This window comes from Capra hircus, chromosome 9, assembly GCF_001704415.2.
Source record: "Capra hircus breed San Clemente chromosome 9, ASM170441v1, whole genome shotgun sequence".
NCBI lineage: Eukaryota > Metazoa > Chordata > Mammalia > Artiodactyla > Bovidae > Capra > Capra hircus.
Window position 1 is genome coordinate 66,807,857 of NC_030816.1, and position 23,414 is coordinate 66,831,270.

The window sequence follows — 23,414 nt, forward strand, 5'->3', positions numbered from 1 at the left end:
ATAAGATTATGTACTCACCTCTGCACACTTCATTTCCCTTTCAAAGGAATGAAAAAATCTTTAGTTTGAGGATAAAAGTATCAAAATACACAGATTTTACCAATGCACTGACCAATGACAAGCACTGGCTTTTTGAAATAGTTTACCTATGATTCATGTAATTGTGCAGAAATATCAGCTTCCTTGGTGGCTCAGATGTAAAGAATCCACCTGCAGTGTAGGAGACCCAGGTTTGATCCCAGGATAGGGAAGATCCCCTGGAGAAGGGAATGGCTACCCACTCCAGTATTCTTGCCTGGAGACTTCCATGGATAGAGGAGCCTGGTGGGCTATAGTCCATGGGACCCCATAGGGTTAGATAGGACTGAAAGACTAATACTTTGACTTACTATTTATACATATGTTTATGAACATTTAACTTATAACAGCACATTAAATATGCCACTCCTATCTTCAAGATATATGTACATTTGTTTCTGTTGTAATGGTTAATTTTATCTGTCCACTTGGCTAGGCCTTAGTGTTCAGATATTTGGTCAAACATTATTCTGGATGTCTCTGTGAAGATGACAGAGACAAAAGGTGACAGAGATGGTTTTTAGTTAATAATAATAACACTGAAATCGGAGAAGGCAATGGCACCCCACTCCAGTACTCTTGCCTGGAAAATCCCATGGACAGAGGAGTCTGGTAGGCTGTAGTCCATGGGATCGCGAAGAGTCGGACACGACTGAGCGACTTCACTTTCACTTTTCACTTTCATGCATTGGAGAAAATGGCAACCCACTCCAGTGTTCTTGTCTGGAGAATCCCAGCCCTGGTGGGCTGCCCTCTATGGGGTCACACAGAGTTGGACATGACCGAAGCGACTTAGCAGCAGCAACACTGAAATCACTGGGTTTTTAGTAAAGAACATGGTGGGTGGGCCTCCCACCCATAATATGTGTGAGCCTCATCTAATCACTTGAAGGCATGAATAGAAGAAAGACTGACCTTCTGCAAGAAGGAATTCTATCAGCAGACTGCCTTTGAACTTGACTGCAACTCTTTCCTGAGTCTCCAGCCTGCTGGCCTACCCTGAGGATTTTGGACTTCTACCTCATAGTCATGTTAAGTCAATTTCTTAGATCTCTCTATATACATATATACATCCCATTTCTCTGGAGAATTCTGACAAATTTGGTATTTATATTTATTTCTTTGCCCATGTTTCCTGGTTCCTTTTAGCTTTAGAATTCTATGAGTAGAACAGTAGTTCTACAGTAGTACCTGTATGAACTTAGAAGCAGATCCCTCCCCAGTCTTGTCTTCAGATGAGATCACAGCCTTAGCCAAAACCTTTGTTGCAGTCTCATGAGAGACATTATACTTAGCTTTCCTCAGATTTCTGAACCCGAGGACTGTGAAATAATAAATATGTTTGCTTTAATAATATTCTATGAATGGAACTTAAATTTCTTTGGAATAGTCTTGTGTAATAGAGGCTGATTTGAATTGCAAGACCTGGGTCCTAGCCCCTGGTCACTTCGGTCTGGAGATCTGGGTCCTAGACCCTGGTCACTTCGGTCTGGAGACCTGGGTCCTAGCTCCTGGTCACCGCCAGCTAGTTTATGCAGGTGTCACATCTCTGGGTCTCATTTTCCTATCTGTAATATGAGAGGACTGGACACTAGAACTCTAGCCTCCCTTAAGTACTACAATTCAATGTCCCTATTAGTCATATGGTTTATTCATCAAAATAAATACTGATGAAAGTCACAAGAAGAACACACCCTGGATTTTTCAGGCCTCCAGACTTGGTGGCAGTGTTCCAGCATCCTTTGTGCAGATAGCTGTCTGTGTTCAAGTCCTGTTCTACCTGTTCTTTTCCACCCCTACTAGTCTGTATCACTAGCCAATCAGTGTCATGTACAGTTTTTGGCACTTCTGCTTGTGGCCTGTGTGTGCATGCTCACACTTCATGCTGGGCTCTGGATGCGTACACAGCACTGGCATTTGGTTTTGCCTCCTGTATTTTCATGGATTAACTGGTGGTACTCAAGGGTGAGGGAACGTGTTTGCTAGTGTGAGTCCTTTTTTTCCCCTTCTCATTTCCAAGGGGGTGTGTCCAGATCCCTTTGCCAGGCAGCTACTTTATAGGAGGCCAGGCAGTGGACTTTTCCCATTGAGTAACTGGATTTGCATTTGCAAATCAATCCTGCTGAATATTAGGTGAACAAATAGTCAGTCCCATGTTAATATCCTTTCTTTCTTTCTTTTTTTTTTTTGTGGTGCAGATTTTAAAAGAAAGCATGACTTGTCCAGCCCTATCCCTGAATCCCAGTGAAGCAGCAGGAGGGGGCTGAAGAAGGAGGGTCCCAGGCCAGACTGTGGAGCAAGCAGTTTGTCACTTGTCCTGCCCAGTTTTCGCTTTCAATTAACCCCCCTGCAACCACTCTCAGATCGCTCAGGCTGTTTCTGCTGCCTATTAGCTTCTTTCCAGAAGGGATTTGAACAATACAAACCAAAGGCAATGTCAAAGCTTTGCCGTGTTACCACTCCTTAGGAGTACTTAGATATGTTTCAACAGAAGACAAAATTCTAAGCCAAAAGGATGGAATTACAGGTGTCAACAAATCAGTGGGAGAAGGCAGTAGTGTATTTCTGTGCTGGGCATAGGAATAGGGCGACTGTCGCAGGTTCCTCTTAAGGCTGGTCTTCATCCTTGGTTGGAGAAGCGCGCGCTGAGGGACTCTCACCCCCTCTCTCCCAGCAGAGACCAAGAGATCTGGTGATGGCATGGGGTGGCTGGGTGCGCGCTGAGGACAGACGGCTCACCCTTCACCCTGATAATCATTAGAAAAAGAACAAAAGAAGCGAGGGGTAGGGGGAAGACATGAAAGAAAAGCAAGGAGAAGAGCAAAGAAACAAGGAGAAAGCGGGGCAATGGCGAGGGAACTTGGCGGCGGGGTTCCGCGCACTCGGGCTGCACCCCACGGGGACAGGGAGGAGATGCCCCCATCCCCGCGGGCCTTCCGAGCTGCTCAGGTCTCGCAGGGAGGGTCTCCTGGATTCACGGCGCCCGGCTTCGGGCGACCTCTGGGCCTGCCCCGCCCCCTCCCCCGCCGGGCAGCCGAGCTGGGCCGGGAGCCAGTCTCCCACCCACTCCGGCCCCAGCAGCTCGCCCCTCGCTGCCCGCCCGGGGAGTTCCTCTCCCACCCCGCAGCCAGACTCTTCCCTCCGGGGCTGGGATCCTGGGTGGGGCGGCCGCGCCTCCGGGACGGCCCCCGCGGCGGATCAGCTAGGCTGGGGCCGCCCCAGGGCCGCGCGGGGCCCGGCCAGACGCCGCGGGGGCAGCCGCACCTGAGCCCCTGGTCCGGCACACTCGGCGCCGGAAGCGCAGGCGGGGTGGACCGGTCCCGGGAGCAACCCGAGCCTGCGGGTGGGGTAGAGGGGGAGACTGGAGCCACAAAGCGGGTGACCACGTGCTGCCGCACGCCGGCGGACCCCTCCACCTACCCGCCCACCCAGTCACCCTGGGAGCCCCCGGGGCACCCCGAGCACCCAGCACCGGCTCCAAGGCGGACCCAGCCGCTTCCACGTTCTCGCCCTAACTTTCCTCCAACTTCTCCGTAAGGAGGAACCTGCCGCCCCGCCCGCCCCCTGGCCGCGACGATCCGCACTTGAACTCCGCGGCGACGACCTTCCACCTTGCGCCACCCCGGAGCTGCACGGGAAACCCCGATGAACTCTCCAGAAAGAGCGTAAAGGAGGGTCCGGCCACCGCGCTCGGCCCAGGTTAGGGGCTTCATCGGGGGAACTCGGAGCCGCAGAGCCTGGTGAAGGTGGTGGAGCATGACCGCGCGGCCCCTGGGGACGCCAGCGCAGTGATGCCAACATGTGAGTACCCACCCCCACTTTCGGCTCAGAATTCCTTCACACCTTTACCTGTGCCCCCTTCCCCTGCCCGCCCCCTAACTCCCGGTCCCCGACCCCACGGCTTTATAAAGACTTAGCCGCACTGAGCACCGACGGAATAAACCGGTTTGTCTTCACTTCGCCCCCCGAGGCAACGAGGAGTGAGCTGCTGTTTTGCCAGGCTGAGCTGTGACATGTGTATGCGGCTGGCTTTTTTTTTTTTTTCCCGCAGCCAGAGGTAAACCTCACGTTTGGGCGGCGTAAAGCATAATAAAAAGGGCAGGGCTTCAAGAATGGGGAAAACGTTTTCGATTCAAATGCAACAAGAAGTCACAGGCGCGGTCGCTCCATCAAGGGGCCGGGCCCTGCCAGGAAGGCGCTCTCCTGGATCAGCACCTGGGGGCTTGGAAGGTACTAGTATGAGGAGAGAATGTTGACTTTACACATTGTCACCCTTGACTGTAGAACTTATTCTTGGATCTTTGGGTTGTTTGGATGATTTTTTTTTTTTTTTTAAGCGTGCAGAAAAGGTTCTCCGTGTACTTTACAGATTACGAAGTCCTGAAAGAAGATGCCATTTTACATGATAGAATCTCTGAAGGGGCTTGTGTAGAAGCAGGAGTCGGGGGTGTAGGGCGATGACACGCTTAGAGAAACCTGATGTGTTTTGTTTCTATGGACTTGTCCTCCAAGTGGTGAGGTGCCTCAGGGCGACCCCGCTGAAGGGCCCCCAGCACCGCTTAGCTTAGCCTGCCAAAATGGAAAAAGGAAGGTTGTTCTCGAAAGACCCAGCTTATTTTTGTGGCCAACTCAGAAGTTACTTTTTCTTGTAACATATAATTTTCCCTCTGGTGTTTTGTTTAATCTTGGGCAGACATCTGGACAGACATTTAACTCCCTTCCACTGACTAATATACAAGAGTTTCTAGAAATTGATAAACACCCTCCTTCCCCCAACTTTTGGAGCCTAACTTATTTCCACTTAAATTTCCTCTTTCAATTTAATACCTGGGAAAAAACCTGCCCCTCAGGCCTGTCTTTTTCCATTCCTTGGACCTTCTGCCTTGCTCCCTCCAGCACACATTTTCAAAATAGGAAAAAGGGTTAGTGTCCAGAAACCTAGCCCTTGGCCGGTCTGTTCCTGGTAGTGAGCAGTGTAATTAGAAAGGAACCACTTATTTTTATTAAACTGCATGTGAAGTCATTCCACACCTGTGAGTTTGAAAGTTTCATTTGCCCAGTGGGATCAGCAAGGTATAACCTGAAATAATTTATTTTGGGATGTGGCCAACAGCTTCATATAAGACTTATTCTTATATACAGGCAACACATTTTGAATGAATGTGAGTTTGTTTTAAGCTTCAGTTTTTCCTGAAAATACATAGTAAGAGTTTTAATAGCAGATGTTTGTCTAGCTTTCTATAAGCTTTCCTAGGTGATTTGGACCGTACGGGGGAAAAACTACATTATACATGAAAAAAATATAAATACCAGGTTTTAAAAGATGTGAAACTGATCAAGTAATGTTAAAATTTCCTGGTTATGAAATTATATAGTCCATTTGAATTCTATATGATTTTAAAAATCTTAATGTCATTATACAGTAAAAGCATGGATATTTAATCACAAAATTATTACTCTGATTCAAGTTTCTTTATTGAGCTGTTTTGACAGAATGTTTTTCCATTTCTTGTCAGATTGCAACTTTTTCTTTTTTTCTGTTTATAATTCATATGGAATGGTTTAAGATTATCTGATTCTTTTTAGATATCAGTATATTAAGATATATAGAAATAATACCAACCTTTCCAAGGTAAATATTCCTACTATCTCATTGAAAATGTAATTATCATTTAAATTTATAATTTTGATAGATTCAAATACACAAATTGTTTGAATATGTTTCTGCCTACTCTTGTGGATAGTGTTTGTATATTAGTACACTCAAGTTCTGGAATTAGAGACTTTACAAATATACTTTGGAGTTGCAATGACTGCATAATTTTAAATTTTAGTAGATTTAGCAAGACTTGCATTAATTGGTCTCAAGCTGCATGAAGCTACTGTTCCATTTATGGCTTATATAAATTACATGACATTGTGCTTTTCCAGTGTGAATGGTGAATGAGGCTATTGTCTCTTGGCTTATGGGAAATATTAGAAGCTTGTAGTTTTACTGCCCAAGTGGACACGTCACTCTGATTTCTGGAAATAATGATCTGAAAGAGAATCAGTTTACATATTAAAAATAAACTGACAGCTACTTCCTTAAACCTGACCGTTTTTCTGACTGCCCATGTCTTAACAAGGGTTTACATTTCTAATGCGATGATCAAAAGTTTCTAGAGTCCATTTGGACTTTAGACTAAATAAAAAAAGACTTTGTTCAGTGTGTGTGGCATGCTTGGGCAAAATTGCATCTTTCCACTTCTTTTCTAATTGGATGACATTAAAACATTATCTGCGTTGGACGGCGTGAAGAAGCACAGCAAGTGACTGGGGCTATACACATTTAAAGGCCATTTCAGTCATAACTAAAAATGCCAATAAAAATTGAGTGCACTACCTGAGTGTCATCTTACTCTCCCTTATTAACGTTACTCAGGATGGAATTGCTTGGAGTGCCTTAAGGAAAACTTCAGTATTGCTGTATTGAAAACATTTACAACAAACATGACCAAGGCTTAACATATTTAGTATAGAATTGGTTAAAAAAAAAAAATCACTAGAAAAGAAAACGTTTATAATGGAAAATTAACTATATAAATCATTCAATATGCCAATCCAAATAAAGGAAATCCATATGAGACATTATGTTTTCTATCAAACTGGCAATGATTAAAGCAATATTACCCAGTAGTGATGAGAGGCTCATTAGATAAACACTGATACTCTTCATTGTAAAACTGTACATATGTATTTTCCTCTATTTAGAAATAATTTTAAACCTCCAGAGAAGTTGTAAAAATAACATGAAGAACAGCTGTATACTCTTGACACAGAATCACTTATTGTAAATATTTGCCCCATTTGTTTTATCATTTTTCTTATCTTCTCCTTTCCACTGTCTGTAGACACACACACAGACACACACACACACACACACACACACACACACACACACACTCTTTTTCCCTGAATCATCTGAAAGTAACTTACATTTATTGGGGCTTCAAGGGTTTATTTATTTAATTGAAATTTTTGTTGAAGTATTTGTTGATTCACACGCAGTTTTAAAAAGTAATACAGAGATAGCTCAGGTACTCTTCACCCAGTTCCTCCCAATGCTGATATTTTGCAGAACTAGAGTACAATATCACAACCAGGATACTGATACAATACACCTCTCTTTTTCAGATTTTCCCAGTTTCATGTGTTTGTGTGAAGGTGTGTGTATTTCTCATGATTGCTTAATTTGATCTATGTAAAGCCAGTTATGTATATTATAGCTCAAGTAAGGGGCAAGATTTGTACAGATTTCAAGAATTATAAACCTTGATGCTTTTTTAAAGTGAGGAGTGAACCCAACTTAATAAAAGAACTTACTTTAAGTAATATAATAGCACTTCATTATTTAGGCTCAAGAACATGATCTTTAACCAGAAGATGAAACAAAATTATAAGCAGGCTTAAATAAACCAAATTACTATGCTTTTTACTCTGGAAGAATTAAGGCATTCTCTGTGCTACTCCTCATGTCCCTTCCTGAAAAGATTTGCCATAGAAATACAATTGGAATATAGAGAAAGAAGTTAATTCTGACTATTGCTAATATTAAGAAAATTAGTGCCATGTTAATTTCTCCACAATTTCAAAATCTCTTCACTCTTTTCTCTTTAATTGTGATTTTTTTAGAGGAGTCAGTAGGAGTAAAGAGATGTAAGACAGTAGGTTTAAAAAAAAATTATTTTGAATTGGAGGATAATTGCTTTACAATGTGGTGTTGGTTTCTGCCTTACAACAATGTAAATCAACAATAAGTATTCATATATCCCCTCCTCTTGACCCTCCCTCACCCCTCCACCCCATTCCACCCGTCTAGGTCATCACAGAACACGGGGCAGGTTTTTTAGATTATTTCAGTAATGCGTTTGGATTAAATGGTATCCATATTCCTATAAAAGGGTTGAGTTCTAAAACTTTCTGATGCAAGATTTAAGTATGTTGCATCTTGCAGTCTATATACTTTGAAGAGTGAGTTTCCAATAAAGTTAGCTTGGTTCTCAAAAAGGACCATTGGGTTGGAAGCCAGGTGACCCAGGAGGTCTTTTTGATTTTGCTATCACTGATTATGTGATCTTGGGCAAGTAGCTTAAACATCATAGTTTTTTCATTTGTGAAATGATGGGTTTTGTTCCATAACTTTTGGGTTCTTTTCAGGTTATAGAAGTCTGTGACTCTCTTTTACTTAAAAAGTATTCCTGTTCTTTTCAATAGAACGCTGAGACCACAGCTGGAGTGACACAAAATTATACTGTGTTTTTTGTAGTTCCTGTTTAGAACCTTAGTAACCCTGTTCAGGATTTTCCATTCTTGTGAGAAAGTTGTTTAAATCCCAGGGATGTGTCTTTGCTAAGTGATCCCTTGAGAAGACAGACAGTGCTTTCCTGCCTCTGTTCTATTCTTAATTTATTTGTTTCTGTTCTTCAGTAAACAGTTAAGTGGATGAAAGTTGGCGTGTCATATGGTTTATGTTGGTTACAAGTGCTTGCCCTGTCCTGGGTTCCTTTGCTGTACAACATGATGGAGTCCTGAGAACTGGAGTGCATTAAGCTCTTGGTTGCCATTTGCAGCTCTTGTCTAATAGGATTGTAGGCAGCTTTTGTAAAATAGCTTCAGGAGAGGATATGGAACTCCTAAGTGTCAGCACCTTTTATAGCAAAAGAAAGTTGCATGAGCACGTGAAATGGACACCATGAAATTGAGTGTCACCAAACTAATGAGCGTCATTCCCTGAGTATTGTTTGGAAGACATGGGAACATAAGAGAAGGGCATATTCACTAATAGTGCCCTGATGCTGATAAAGGAAGATTGTCATGTGCCACAAAGATTGAGAAGCTTCAGTTCTCCTGGGCTAATATTCCTTCTGTTAATGTCCATGAGCCTACCATCCAGGCTTCATTGGTTTGCCTGTTTGTTTCTCTGGGCCTCAGTTCCTCCTCCATAAAACGAGGAGGTTAGGCTTTATCTCTGCCTTCCAGCTCTATATTTCTTTTAATATATGATTGTTCTTTGGTCTCGGAAGTACAGTCTTCCACGCTCAGCATGAATGGGAAACATCTCATAAATCCAGCATCAATGGGAAATGGGCCCTTCTTCCAAATAAGTGAACTTTCCATGCAACAAAGGTTTACTGGCCACCCTTTTCAAAACCCTCGTTAAGTTCTATGTAATGTTAATCTAGTTCTTTCTGTAACATTCTATTTACAGAAGAGAAAATAGGTTCAGAATTTAAAGTACTTGCCCCCTCAAAACACACGGTAGATAGAGGTACCAGGATGTAACTCTGTGCTATTCCAGAGTTCTCAGCCATTATCATTTTGTTATTATTAATGACTCACTGGAATTTCCCAAGTGGCACACTGGTAAAGAATCCACCTGCCAATGCAGGAGATGCAAGAGACCTGGGTTGGATCCCTGGGTTGCAAAGATCCCCTGGAAAAGGAATTGGCAGCCCACTCCAGCATTCTTGCCTGGAAATCCCCATGGACAGAGGAAGCTGACGGACTATAGACTAGGGGGTCACAAAGAGTTGGACACAACTGAGCAACTGAGCACGGCGAATGACTCACTAGAACATCTTGCTTCTCATGTAAGCAGTAACACTGCTTTTAATTTCAAATATTTTGGATGGATGTATTTGAAAATATACCTACCATTCGAAAATACTTTTTAAATTAATATTTTAAAATTTTTATTGGTACAGTTGATTTACAATGTTGTGCAAAAGTACTATGTAGCCTTTTTCTTGTGTAGAGTTGGTTTCTGCTAAGAGCTGTGTGATGCTGGGGATTCTAGTTTGGTGAATATAAAATAACATGAACAAAATCAGATACTATTTTAAATATCTTCTTTCACGGCATACTTGAATAGTCTATTTCATCTCTGTTCCAAGTAGATCCGAGAAATAGCTACAAAGTTAATAGATTGGTATTGGTTTATAATATTGATCCTATTGTCTGTTCCTGGTAAAGTCCTTTTTTTTCTTACTTCACTGTTGACAGAATAACCACCTTTGTATTAGAATGCTCAGGATGATAGTAACAATAAAAATAGCTAATATTATTGAACACTTGGGCTTCCCTGGTGGCTCAGCAGTAAAGAATCTGCCTGCCAGTGTAGGAGACCCAGGTTTGATCCCTGGGCTGGGAAGATCCCCTGGAGAAGGGAATGGCTACCCACTCCGGTATTCTTGCCTTGGAAATCCCATGGACAGAGGAGCCTGCTGGGCTACAGTCCAGGGGGTCACAAAAGAGTCGGACACGTCTTAGTGACTAAACAACAACAACAACACTGAGCACTTGCTGAATGTTAGACACATTTCTTAAAAGACATGATTTGATTTAATCATCCACCAGCACCATGGACTAGATTGTATTGATGTTCCTATTTTACAGGTGAAAACTAGGAGGAACAAGGTGGTCAAGTCAATTTTCCAAGGATTACCTAGTTCATCAGTAGCAAACTCAGGTCTGTCTGACTCCAGAGCTTATTCTCTTTGCTACTTAAGTAGTCTCTACTTAGCAGTCTCTCAGATAAGTTAGAAGGGCAGGCTTGAGACAAGTGCAAGAATCAGTTTAATGTCTGACTTTTATTATTCAAGTATTTCTGTTACCACTTTCTGGTTTTCTATTTATTGTACATTTTTTCCAGATAAGCAACCTTCAAGTAAAGAAGTATTTTATTGTGACTCCAAAGCATTGTTTTAGTTGCTCCTCTTTTAGAAATAAAATGATTCTCAATTATCACTTACAATGAAAATAACTCTGCGGATTTTAAGATCTGGAGGTTTCTTTCTGCCACTCGACTTTCTTCCTGCTTCATGACTCTCCTGCTCACCAGTTCATTCATGGTTCCTTTCTGTGACTGCCTTTCACACCCACTGCCCCCTTCTGTGGTCTGCCTCTTTTGATAGGGCTACGTCAATGGAAGGTAGCATGCCACTGTCTTCAGCCAAGATAATATGGATGTTCCCATCTAAATCATTAAGCATAATTTTGAGTTTAGAGGTAAGACTATTGTACAGACGGTTGAGGGTCTTCAAAGCACCACCCCTCCATTTAATGTCATTTCTTAGTTTCTTCAATACTTGGTATTTACTAGCCATTTACAAACATTAATAACTATTAATATATATAATTTTAGAACTGACATTAGTACTAATTAAGTTAAGCTTCAGTACTTAATTTTAGAGGAAAGAAGAAAGTTTGGGCGCTTTGATTTTAATATTTCCACTTGTAAAGCAGCAGATATTATAAAATGAAAACATTTCCTTAGAGGTTAAATTTCTGGGAGATTATAGAAGAGGTTGATAAAAGCATCCTCTTGGTACTCAGATGGGCATGTGACTGATGATGCTAAAGATTGATGCTAGAATTGTTTTTTTTTAATAAGTGATTTTTTCCCTTGAATTATCAGAATACTTCCCCTCTTTTTGCAAGAATCATCTATTATATACCTCTGATAAGGAAGTTGTCATCAAGTAGCAAATAAAATGCATGGGTTTTTTCTTTTACCTAATTAGCTTAAAGGGGAATCCTTAGTTTAGTATCTTCAAGGTTTCTTTTCTTATTTGGAAGCAAGGCGGGAAAAGGTTCTTTTTCAGTCCCTGCTAGAAACCTACAACGTTTTCTGACAATGCTTTACTAAGCCTGAGTGTCCTGATTGTTGCTTTTTTTCATGGCAGGATGTTTCACTCAGACCGAATGTGGAGCTGTCATTGGAAATGGAAGCCAAGTTCTCTTTTGTTCTTATTTGCTTTGTGTCTTGTATATGCTCCTCTCTCAGGTAAGTAAGACTTTTCCTTTCAAATTCTGTATTTAATAATGATGACATTGCCTTCAGTGTAAGTATGCCTTTTATTTGTTGACTTTTTCTGTCCTTACAGGCTTTAGGGGCCTCTCATTCCACCTGAATTATGTGTGAATTCTATTACTTTGATCATTGTTTTATTTTCCTTGATCTTCGCTACATCTCTTTTAGTTTCGTTTATTCATCGAGCCCATTTTGAATGATAAGATAGCTACATACCTGACATTAAAAGTGTGCTAGCTTTTCCTATGACTGAATAAATATACAGCACTTAACTCTCTGTTTTCAAGTTTTCATTCTGTTCTTAACGAAAAGTAGAGACTTTGTTATTGTTCTGATTTTGTTGCCATGTATGAGATAGGAATTTGGAATTAAGTTTTTAGACCATGAAGTAGTCGCCTTAAAATGATGTGATGAAGTTTATTTTAATTACGGTACTTTTGGAATGAAGATATTTAATGTTTGAAATGAGTACAGTTTTTTTCTCAACTTTGCAACAAGGCCTTTTTAGCTGTTATTGAAAGCCAAATTTTCTATAAACAGCTAGTTACGTGAATGAGCCAGTAGGAACCTGAGGAATGTTAATGATCTTTAAAAATTACCTGATTTTGTTGCTTGAGCAAACTGAATTTCTCTTGTGCCTGTTTTGTTTTGCTTTCTTTTTACAGCTATATTTATTCAGTTTATTATATTTTCATTTAGAATGAAATCATTACTCATGAAGTCTTATATACTGATTACTTGGAATTTACTCAAGATTTCATATGTTCCATATTTATAAATACCTGTATGTTATTATAAATAATACATGTAACAAATCATGGAAATAGATTGCTAAAATTGCTTATTCTTAGATCAAGATATTCAACTGGAGTATTTAATATATAAATACTTTTTTCCCAAGCTATCAAGTATTTTAAGAGTTTCAGCTACTTAGTTGGAAAATCCCTGGTACTTAATGTTTAATGGCTTCAAAACATAACTGAACTTTGAGTGGTTTTTTTGGTATATTTGTTTCAATTTCATTAGAAGTCTATTTTTTTCTTTCATTATCAGAAAGAAGAAGCACACTTGTAAAGAGATCTGAAAATTGTATATATGTTGGGTTTTATCATGTATAGTTGAACTATTTCTTGACTTTCAAAAGTGCTTCTCCAAGAGTCAATTACATGATGTAAGATGAATTAGGAGATTAAAATTAGTTGAGGTCTATTTACTTTCATTTTGTTAGGTCATGGCATTTGCAAATTTTCAAGGTTTCTTCAAAAATTAAATTGGGACTTTTTATTTTAGATGTCAGTGTGTTGATTGATATGTGCACATTCATTATTTTTATCGTGTGAATAAATTACATGAAACCCATGTTTTTAGACTAAACAAATAAGGTCAGCTGAGCTGAGACCAGGGTGGGGCAGGGGGAGCACCTGGGATGTAAAATTTCAGGAGGCTCTCATTCTCAAGGGTATGGGAATCAGAGTATTTAAATGTATTTTCAAGTTACTGTCTGACACAAGAAATCTTTTGAAGGAATTTCTCTTATTACTCCACATGGTGTGTGTATCACCTAAGGCTTTGTGACAGATAGTTACCTGTGTTTACTCATGAAGCCACATATTTTGTATCTATATGTCTTACACATGACTCACTTAAAATGCCGCCGCCTTCCACATGAATAGCTGAACTTACAGAAGTACTTTAGGGGCTATTACTGGCATTTTTATATAAAATTTTTGCCTTAACTCAGTAGAGGGTTCATGAAAATAATGCATATTAAAGCTTTACTATCAATATATATAATTTTCAGAGTCCTATCTTTAAATCATGGTGTAATATCGCTATATTTTTAAAGACCATCTGGTGCTTAACTGTGATTTTTGTCTCTGTATAGGAATTCTGACTTTTTTCACTTCTATGGATGACCCCTGGATGATCTCATTGAATCCAGTGGTTTTAAGTGGCATCTTGATGCCAGTATCTCCCGAATACTTATCTTTGGCCAGAGCCCCTTTCTGGACCCTGGAGTTACCTCTTGGATTGCCTGTCCTCAGACACTTGGATGTATAATAGGCCTCAAACTTCACATGTGTGAACAAGATTCTTGATTCCTACCTCCTATTCCCAAATCTGCTTCACTGTCATGCATTCCAGTACATCCCCAATTCAGTTCAGTTGCTCAGTCGTGACCGACTCTTTGCGACCCCATGGACTGCAGCACACCAGGCTTCCCTGTCCATCACCAACTCCCGGAGCGTGCTCAAACTCATGTACATCAAGTCAGTGATGCTATCCAACCATCTCATCCTCTGTCATCCCTTTCTCCTCCTGCCTTCAATCTTTCCCAATACCTCCTACTTCCTGCTATTCTCTCCTAAAGTCACTGTCTTTTAGACATGTTTTCTTTCTATTCCTTGACTGTGCTCTCTCAGTACCCTTTTCTCCCTAATCTTGGTTCTTTCTTGATACTCAGGTCTTAATTATTACCATCTCAGATAAGCCTGCTTATGCCCCAATTCAAAGAAGCCTTGTGGTCACTCTCATTTTACCTTTAGTGATAATCTGTCGATTTTGGTTACTCTTCTGCTTGTTAATGTTTTGTTAATTTGACTGCTGTAGCTGGATTGGAGGGTTGGCAAAACCTCTTGATTGTTAAGATTGACACTTAGTTCGGATGATTAAAAATTAGGATCCTATAGTTTGATTCTGATAATATCCACACTTTACCTCATAACATAGAACTACAACGTTGAGTCTTCTAGGCAAGTTAACATTTGTAGTTTTGTGGACATTTACAAAGCAAATAGCATACAAACTTTATACCCTTCAGGATTTTAAAAAGTAATAAAGAAAAAGAACGCCTCTTCTTTTGACAGCTGATGAATATAATTTTTAAGAAGAACTGCAGCAGTATGATCTTTGAATATTTAAACTGGCCCCACAGAAGTACAAATTACAAAATGTGATTGTTTTTTATGCACTAGCTTGACAATATTTAGAAAGCTGATAACATCCAGTATTGTCAAAGTTCGGGTAAAAGGCATGCGCTAACATGGTGGCTCTGTCTTCTGGGATAAAACATGGAATGATACACATCAGGTTTTAAAATGGATTACTACAGGGGCATAAAATGCATTATATTAGGGTAGGAGTGAGAAGCAGGAAAGCGATGGAACTTCATACAACTACAAATTGTTTACCTTCTTAGAGTGACCATGTATTATTTTAGTAATATGGGGAAACAAAAATTCTTGATGAAATTCTTTGGTGTTAAAAAAACGCATTAAAATATTGGCCAGAGAGACTGTTGACATGTATGAATATTACACTCTTCTTTTAATCATGACCGTTACTCTAGCTGTTCCTTCGCTTGATAAGAATCTCCAAATGGTGTTTCAAATAAGAACCTCTTTTTATGTAGCGTGACACACTACAGCTCTGAAGATGAATGATGATATCTCAAGCAGACAGAAGGTTATGGCTTCAAACAGAGTGGGAAACAAACAGCCAAGAGCCAATGAATTCCTTAGCAACCAGGAGGCTGTTTCCACACAGATAGCCTTAGTCACGAGCGCTGAGGGAGGAGCCTCCCTTCACTCCTGAAAATCGATGACATCAGCAGATTATTTCAAAACTCAGTGTTATGCTGATATGTACGATAGGGCAACAGCTAAAAGGGGAAATGTTTCTGAAAGCACAGTCTGACCTGAATTGTGTACTTTCTAGCCCAGAGCACTGCACGGTTCTGGAAGGCAGATGATTGAGCTAAAGAAATCTTGTTCTTTTTTTGGATTTGTTTGTATGTTCATTTTTCTCATGATCATAGAATGGGCCATTATTCTGTCAGTTACACTGCAATCTGTGATGGAGTGTTAGACATCTTTTATACATGTTTGGCGTGCTGCGATTCACAGGGTCGCAAAGAGTTGGACACAACTGAGCGACTGAACTGAACTGAACTGTATTTGCTCAACAGGCTTTCCAATGCATAGAAAAATAATCTTTTTATAAATCTCCTAGTTTTTTTTTTTTTCCCTAGCCATTTTAGTATGAATATGTCATTAATTCACTGAAGAAGGAAATGGCAACCCACTCCAGTATCTTTGCATTAACTACTAAATAAGTATATCTTGAAGGTCAGAAATAACGATCTACTTGTATAAACTGTTCTTATCAAGTGAAGAAAGAGCCAGAGTAATGCTTAAGTGACTAACAGAAAATTATATGATGATAAATGTTTGTGGGTTTTTTCCTTCAGTCAGAGTCAAAATGTTCCAAATTACCGTCTGAGGCTTTCAGCTAAAGCTGTGTTCCCATTCTACACTTCAGTTTAGAAGAGCCAGTGTGACTGAATAAGCAAACCTCAGAAACTTGTATACAGAAGTCTCTTTGATGCATCGTCCCTGTAGATAATTTCCCTCATACTCCTGTGAAATGATCTGAATTTGATGTAGGTAAATATGAAATCTTACACTGGGGTCATAAAGTCACTTACATAAACGTGGGATGAGGGTGACTCATCATCACCACGGTGACAATATTAAGTGACTAAGTGGTGTGACGGGCCTCCAGTGACACTGACACCACTTAGGAATTAAGCATTAGGAAGGGGAGGGTACTGTACAGAGTCCTCCCCTTCACTGGTCACATCACGTTTGTCTCCAGGCTTGGCTGTCATCCTTTAGAGACAGTTGGTAAACAGTTTGTAGATCAGGCAGATCAGGCCGGTGATGAGTCTCTAGTAATCTGAGGAATGTTTCAGAGCATCTCTGTCTCCACTGTGTTATGTGAGGCTTCTCTGAGGCTGGGCTGCAGCTGTGGACTCATGTCCTTCGAGTCAGCCACCACAGTGTTGCTTTGGTGTAACAACTTGGTCTTTTTGAAAGCGGGAAAGTCTTACTGAATTTTTTAAAAAAATGACTTAAATGGTACATTTACTTTGGAATAGTGAATGGTGGCCTTTGGATAGAGTGGTCATTTGGAAGTGATAACAGACTTAGTCTGAATACTTTTGTGTTGATGTTTCAAGTACCAAATGGCTTTTAGTAATCGGTTGCCAAAAGATAAAACCAGCTGTCCTTTGAAATTGCCATCACTGGCGATGAAGAAGGAAGGAATCTTAATATTGAAGAGGATTTTGTACTAAAAACCATGGTGGCCTCCTCAGTCTCCAGTTTAATCACAGAGTGAGTGTGTGTGTATAGTCTTTTATTTTTTTTTCATCTTTCATACCCCACTTTGGTAGCCATAAATTTGTTTTCCGTGTTTGTGAATCTGTCTCTGTTTTGTAAGTAAGTTCATCAGAACTGCTTTTTGTTATTCACTTGCTAAATCATATCTGACTTTGCGATCCCATGAATTGCAGCGTGCCAGGCTTCCCTGTCCTTCATCATCTCCCAGAGTTTGTTCAAACTCATGTCCATTGAGTTGGTGATGCCATCCAACCATCTCATCCTCTTAGGTCCCATGTATAAGTAATATCATATGGTATTTGTCTTTCTCTATCTGATCTACTTCACTTAGTAAGATAATCTCTAGGTCGATCCATTTTGCTACAGAGAGGGTCTTTTTTTTTTTTTTTTATACACATCGTTTTAATAGTTACCTCAAAAGGTTCGTCTGTGTGTATTTTCTTTCAATTTTAGTAGGTAAATTTTATACACAGTGAGAGATTAGGAAGGTAACTTTCTCAGCTAAGATAAATTTTGGAACTGTAGGCTTTGGCAGGTACAAAATTTTCTGCTACTTTCAAATGAATAATTTTTTATGGAATTTTTCTTTTATTTTCAACAAGTAGAATATGTGCTTTTTGGTACTCTTCTTTCTAAGATTGCAATATAATAGAATTTAGTAAGTAAAGAATGTGGAAAAGAACAAAATGGAAAGGAACCAAAAAGAGAGGGGAAAAAAAGCTTATTCTAGACTTACTGAGTAAGTATGTTTTACAGGGTGGAGTAGCAGGGGAGGAAAGAGTGAGCCTAGCAAATCTAAAAGTTTGGTTTGCTTAATCAGAACCTTTCCCTCCCCCAATATTATTAAAGTACATTAGACATTTGTGAGCGCATTATAGTACTTAAAGGAGTTACAGAGAACGTGTAATTGTATTGTTCCTTTTATTTATTTATTTATTTAATTTTACTTTATTTTACTTTACAATACTGTATTGGTTTTGCCATACATCAACATGAATCCGCCACGGGTGTACTATTGCTCCTTTTAAATGCATTTAAACTCTAAGGGCTATGTTATCATAATTCCATAATTTTTGAGTACTGTGTGTGTGTATCAGATATGTATCAGACTCTTATCAAAGTCCTGGCTATGCAAAACTAAATCATGGAGTTTTAGTGTTGTTGGGGAGACTGATATGAGACAAACAGGAAGCACTGTGATATGTGGTCTAATACAATTGTGACTCTGATATCAAGGGATAACAGAAGAGATCTCAGAAAAGTTTGCACACGGGAGGTAGTGTTAAAACTGCAGCTTGTATCAAAGGTGATGAAAAAATATTTACAAAATGGTATGGCTTTGTCATTCACCATTTGAAGAACTTGCCCTGTAATCAGGTTGGAGGGCTGGCTGTAAAATCTGATGCAGCTGTGGGAGTAGTTCATCCCTACTGAGTATCATCTCTGACCTTAACTGAAAGCAAGAAGATAGAAAGTTAATATAGAAATGGAGAAGGATGATGTAGGCAGAAAAAAGGTCAAGGACGAACCCACAAGTGCACTGAAAGTGATTTTATGAGACGATCAGTACTTCCTGTTTCTAGGATAAGGATCTCGGCAGAAGAGAATAAAGACTTAAATTAGACATGTAATGGGAAGGCCAGATGGTGGAGGATGTAGCTGGAGGAAAAGTGCTATCAGAACTGAATGAGGGATTCCAACTCAATCAGGGGATAGCCAGGTCACTGTCAGTTGTAGTTCAGTAAGATACGTGTAACTGGCAAGGTATGCCTGAGGAGCAGAGGGTAAGAACTTCCCTAGATGACGGGTAACTCAGTAGTAGAATTGTCTTTGGTTTATTGAACCTGTAGTTTATGCTTTTTCTCTATAATGTCATTTTACTTCAGAAATGGCAGCCTTCCTTTCCTCCTTAGTGAACTTCATTCATAGAGTTATCAAAAAGCTGGAGATATTAATAAAATTTTAGACACACTTGATGCCTTCTCTTTCTTGCTCAAACTCATATTTCGTTGTGATCAACAGTTGCTGAATCTAGGTTGGAAATGCCTCCGTTAACTTTTTAATGACTGGGGCTCTCATCTCCACCAGCAATATTGTGTGAGCTCCTGATCGTCCCCTTGCATCCAGGTTTCACAGTTGGAGTCATGCCACCACCCTACTGAAGTTCCCCGAAGATTCGTGTCACGCACAGGATAGAGTCCACAGTCCTTACTTTATGTAATTTCATAGCTCTCTAGCTTTATAATGCCATCAAGTGATCAAGTGCTTGCCCTACTGTGTGTGTGTGTGTGTGTGTGTGTGTGTGTGTGTGTGTGTGTGTGAGAGAGAGAGTACATGCTCAGTTGGGTCTGACTCTTTGCGACCCCATGGACTGCAGCACACCAGACTTCCCTGTCCTTCACTATCTCCTGGTATTTCCTTAAACTCATGTCCGTTGTGGCTCAGAGGTTAAAGCATCTGCCTGCAATGCAGGAGACCTGGGTTCGATCCCTGGGTTGGGAAGATCGCCTGGAGAAGGCAATGGCACCCCACTCCAGTATTCTTGCCTGGAGAATCCCATGGACAGAGGAGCCTGGTGGGCTACAGTCCACGGGGTAGCAAAGAGTCGGACACGACTGAATGACTTCACTTCACTTTCATGTCCGTTGAGTTGGTGATGCCATCCAACCATCTCATCGCTGTCACCCTTCTCCTCCTGCCCTCAATCTCTTCCAGCATCAGGGGCTTTTCCAGTGAGTCGGCCCTTCACATCAAGTGGCCAAAGTATTGGAGTTTCAGCTTCAGCATCAGTCCTTCTGATGACTATTCAGTGTTGATTTCCTTTAGGATTGACTGGTTTGATCTCCTTGCAGTCCAAGGGAGTCTCAAGAGTCCTTTGAGATGTTCAGGGGTTCAATCTTTCTATCTTTATGGAAGACCAGCTATTTAAGGGGGGATATTTAATAAATTGTATAATAATTACTTGAGCCTCCAAATGAGAAAAATTACCAGAGAATTTATTTTCACTTGTGCCAAGGGCTAAACTTGTTATGGAAATACATTTCTTTAGTGGCAAACTCACTGCTATTAAAATGTACACTCTTAAAAAAATAATCTACTTTTGTTGAGAATAGTGAAAGTTATTATTTGCTTAAAATTGTTTTCAGCTGTTCCCCCTTGTCCTGCGTCAGTTCTAGTCTTTTCTTTACAAAGCAAACAAAAATTTCCCACATGCCCCTCACATTTTTGTTCTTTTCAGTTTTCATTCCCATTCATCATTCCTTTTATTTCTGAAAATCTTAAAAGACTACATTTTGGATTTATTACTTCCTCACACTTAAAAATAGATCATTCTGCTTTAGAGACACATTGACAGGTATCTAGCTGTATGTGTATGTAAACAATTATGTTATCTTCTCTAAAGATCTCCTGAGTTAGTCTGAACTTCTCCAGAGGGTTTTTTATTAAAAATTTTTCTTTTCAAGGAGGTGGATAATGCAATAATGTTTTTGTTATTAAATGGACAAAAAAACACTTTCTTCAAAGAAAGTCTGTTTTAGGTTGAAATTATGTCACAGGGTGAAATGGCTTATATTCAGCTTTTAGAATATACTGCTTTGCATGTTTTTCATATTCTTTAAATTGTTCCTTTAGGTTCCTCTGACTTCCTAGAAGCTGATGTTACTGCTCTTTTTGCACATCAGGTGGCCAAAGTATTGGAGTTTCAGCTTTAGCATCAGTCCTTCTGATGACTATTCAGTGTTGATTTCCTTTAGGATTGACTGGTTTGATCTCCTTGCAGTCCAAGGGACTCTCAAGAGTCCTTTGAGATGTTCAGGGCTTCAACCTTTTTACCTTTATGGAAGAGCAGCTGTTTAAGGGGGGGATATTTCATAAAATTATATAATATTTACTATATATATACAGTCCATGGAATTCTCCAGGCCAGAATACTGGAGTGGGTAGCCGTTCCCTTCTCCAGGGGATCTTCCCAACCCAAGGATCGAAGCCAGGTCTCCTGCATTGCAGGCGAATTCTTTACCAGCCAAGCTACAGGGCAGCCAAGAATACTGGAGTGGGTAGCCTATCCCTTCTTCAGGGGATCTTCCCAACCCAGGAATCAAGCTGACCCAGAAATTGAACCAGGATCTCCTATATTGCAGGTGGATTGTTTACCAGCTATATTACCAAGGAGTCTTTTAGCTCTTAGGGCAGAATATAGAAACTAAACCAGTTTTGTTATTCATCTGGAAACTAAAATCAGATTTGGAGTCTAATCATCAAATTGAACTTTTTCCCCCTATTATTAAAGGGTAACTTTTAATTTTTTCCAAAGTAAGACCATAGTACCATCTGAATATTTTATATCTTAATAATCCTAGTCATCAATACAATCTATTGGGCTATTTCAGGTTAACAACACAAATGAATCCTGTGTTGCTGAAGAGAAAACTGCCTTTGAAAAGTACATTTAAAAATATATAAATTTACTTTGGATTTCATTAAAACTTGAGCTGCACATACCATGGTATCAGTGATTTTTTTGATGCATCTAAGCTAATGATGAGAATGAAAAGTTTGTTTGATATCACTGACACTGCTAAGTTGACTTTGAGTACTTTGATCCATCAGTAACATGAGTTAAATGCTGACTCTGAACTAAAATTTTGCAAAGACGTTCTTTTATACTCAGAAATACCTTCTCAGTGTGTGTACTGGAGCTTTATTCCTCGCGGACTCTAGGTAGGAGGAGACAGTTATTACATGTAGTGAAACATGTGTGCCTGATTTTTTAGATTCTGTTTCTGGCAAAATCAGGCAGAAGGCGGTTGAAAGTGGTTACACTGGATGATTGAGTTCCAGGGAGCAACCGACTGGAAGGAGACACCTCAGGATACATTGGGTTGATGGAAATGTTCCAAATTTTGGTTGGAATGTAGTTACATAGGGGTATACATCCTCAAACCTGATTGAACAGCATACTTAAAATCTATGCATTTTTAACGTGTGTCAATTATACCTCAAAAAGAAGTCTCAGCTAATTGGAAAAATTATTAGTAATAGTTCTGCTGCCGCTGTTGAGTCGCTAAGTCGTGTCTTATCCTTTTGACGGTATGGACGGTAGCCTGCCAAGCTCCTCTGTCCATTGGATTTCCCAGGCAAGCATCCTGGAGTGGGTTGCCATTTCCTTTTCCAGGGGATCTATCCAACGCAAAGATCAAACTTGAGTCTCCTGCATTGGCAGGTGATTCGTCACCACTGAGTTACCTGGAAAGCCAGAATAGTTCTAAGACACAATAAGTAGACCTCTGATACATCCAAAACTGTCAGGATTTTATTAGCTATATAAAGAATTAAATAATAGCTTTCTAAAATACAGCCTTTTTGTTGATTTGCTGGCTTTTGTTCTGTTTTGTTTGGCTAGCAGGAAAGGATTATTTAGGTTTATTATTTATGAATTAGATATGCTTATTCAGATATTTTCAGTACTTACAAATACTCTTTTATCTCTGTAGACATTTCTGCAAAGGATGAAACCTCACCTAGGTTCAGTGTAAGCTTTCATTTCACCCTCCTTTAACCTCTGTATTCAAAAGTTGGACTTACTGTGTCTTTACCTGGCAGATCTTTTCTGTGAGTTTTTCCTTCATTTAATAAAAATACGTACAATGATCAGTATATAATTATATATCAGATTTTGCTTCTTAACCAATACCTTAATGGAGATTTATTGATATTATTGGCTTGTTACTCAATAAAAATGAGAGAAAAAAGGATGCCTCGAGAACATTCACTCCATTAGTTATAGTGTTATTTTTCTTTTTTCATATTTTTCTTTCTGTTCATTTTGTTGTATCTTAACAGAACTATTTATCATTTACTATAAAGGGATTTGTACTAGTTTCACAAACACATGGTATTTGTAAAAACTCCACAAATCTTTTTGTAAAGTTGATTGCTCAGCAAATATAAAGCACGAACCAGAAAGTAAATTACAAACACTTAAAAATTCCAGCCTAGAGTAGACTCAGCACCTGGTGAATACTTTCTGAGGGGTTATTTGTTCTGCTCTGGTTCCTGACTTGAGAGGTTTTCATGGGTAAATAGTGGGTTGAAAGCATCAGTCAAGGCAGTCTCATTTCAGAAGATGCACCTGCTATGACTGTGTCCCTGGATGGAAGTCACTATTTGCCTAGGAAGGGTGTAATGAGAATGTAGCCATTGATGGAATCAAAATAATGGAACGAATAATCATCAACTGCTAATTTAAGATCCCAGATGATGCACAGATTATACAAAGACATCTTCTGAAAGAGAGA

The 23,414-nt window shown here is 39.8% G+C and overlaps 1 protein-coding gene across 6 annotated transcripts in view; it reads left to right on the forward strand.

Moving 5' to 3' along the window:
• Positions 3,767-23,414, forward strand: part of ADGRG6 (adhesion G protein-coupled receptor G6) — a 152,849-nt gene continuing 133,201 nt past the window's right edge. For 5 of the 6 annotated variants that reach the window (XM_018053276.1, XM_018053278.1, XM_018053277.1 and 2 more), the window contains exons 1-2: positions 3,767-3,879; positions 11,805-11,905. In XM_018053276.1, the coding sequence (XP_017908765.1) occupies positions 3,878-3,879; positions 11,805-11,905 (103 nt within the window). In that variant the 5' untranslated portion in view covers positions 3,767-3,877. Of the gene's footprint in view, positions 3,880-4,208; positions 4,309-11,804; positions 11,906-23,414 lie in introns of those variants that run through there. The other variant, XM_005684856.3, reaches the window with a different exon arrangement.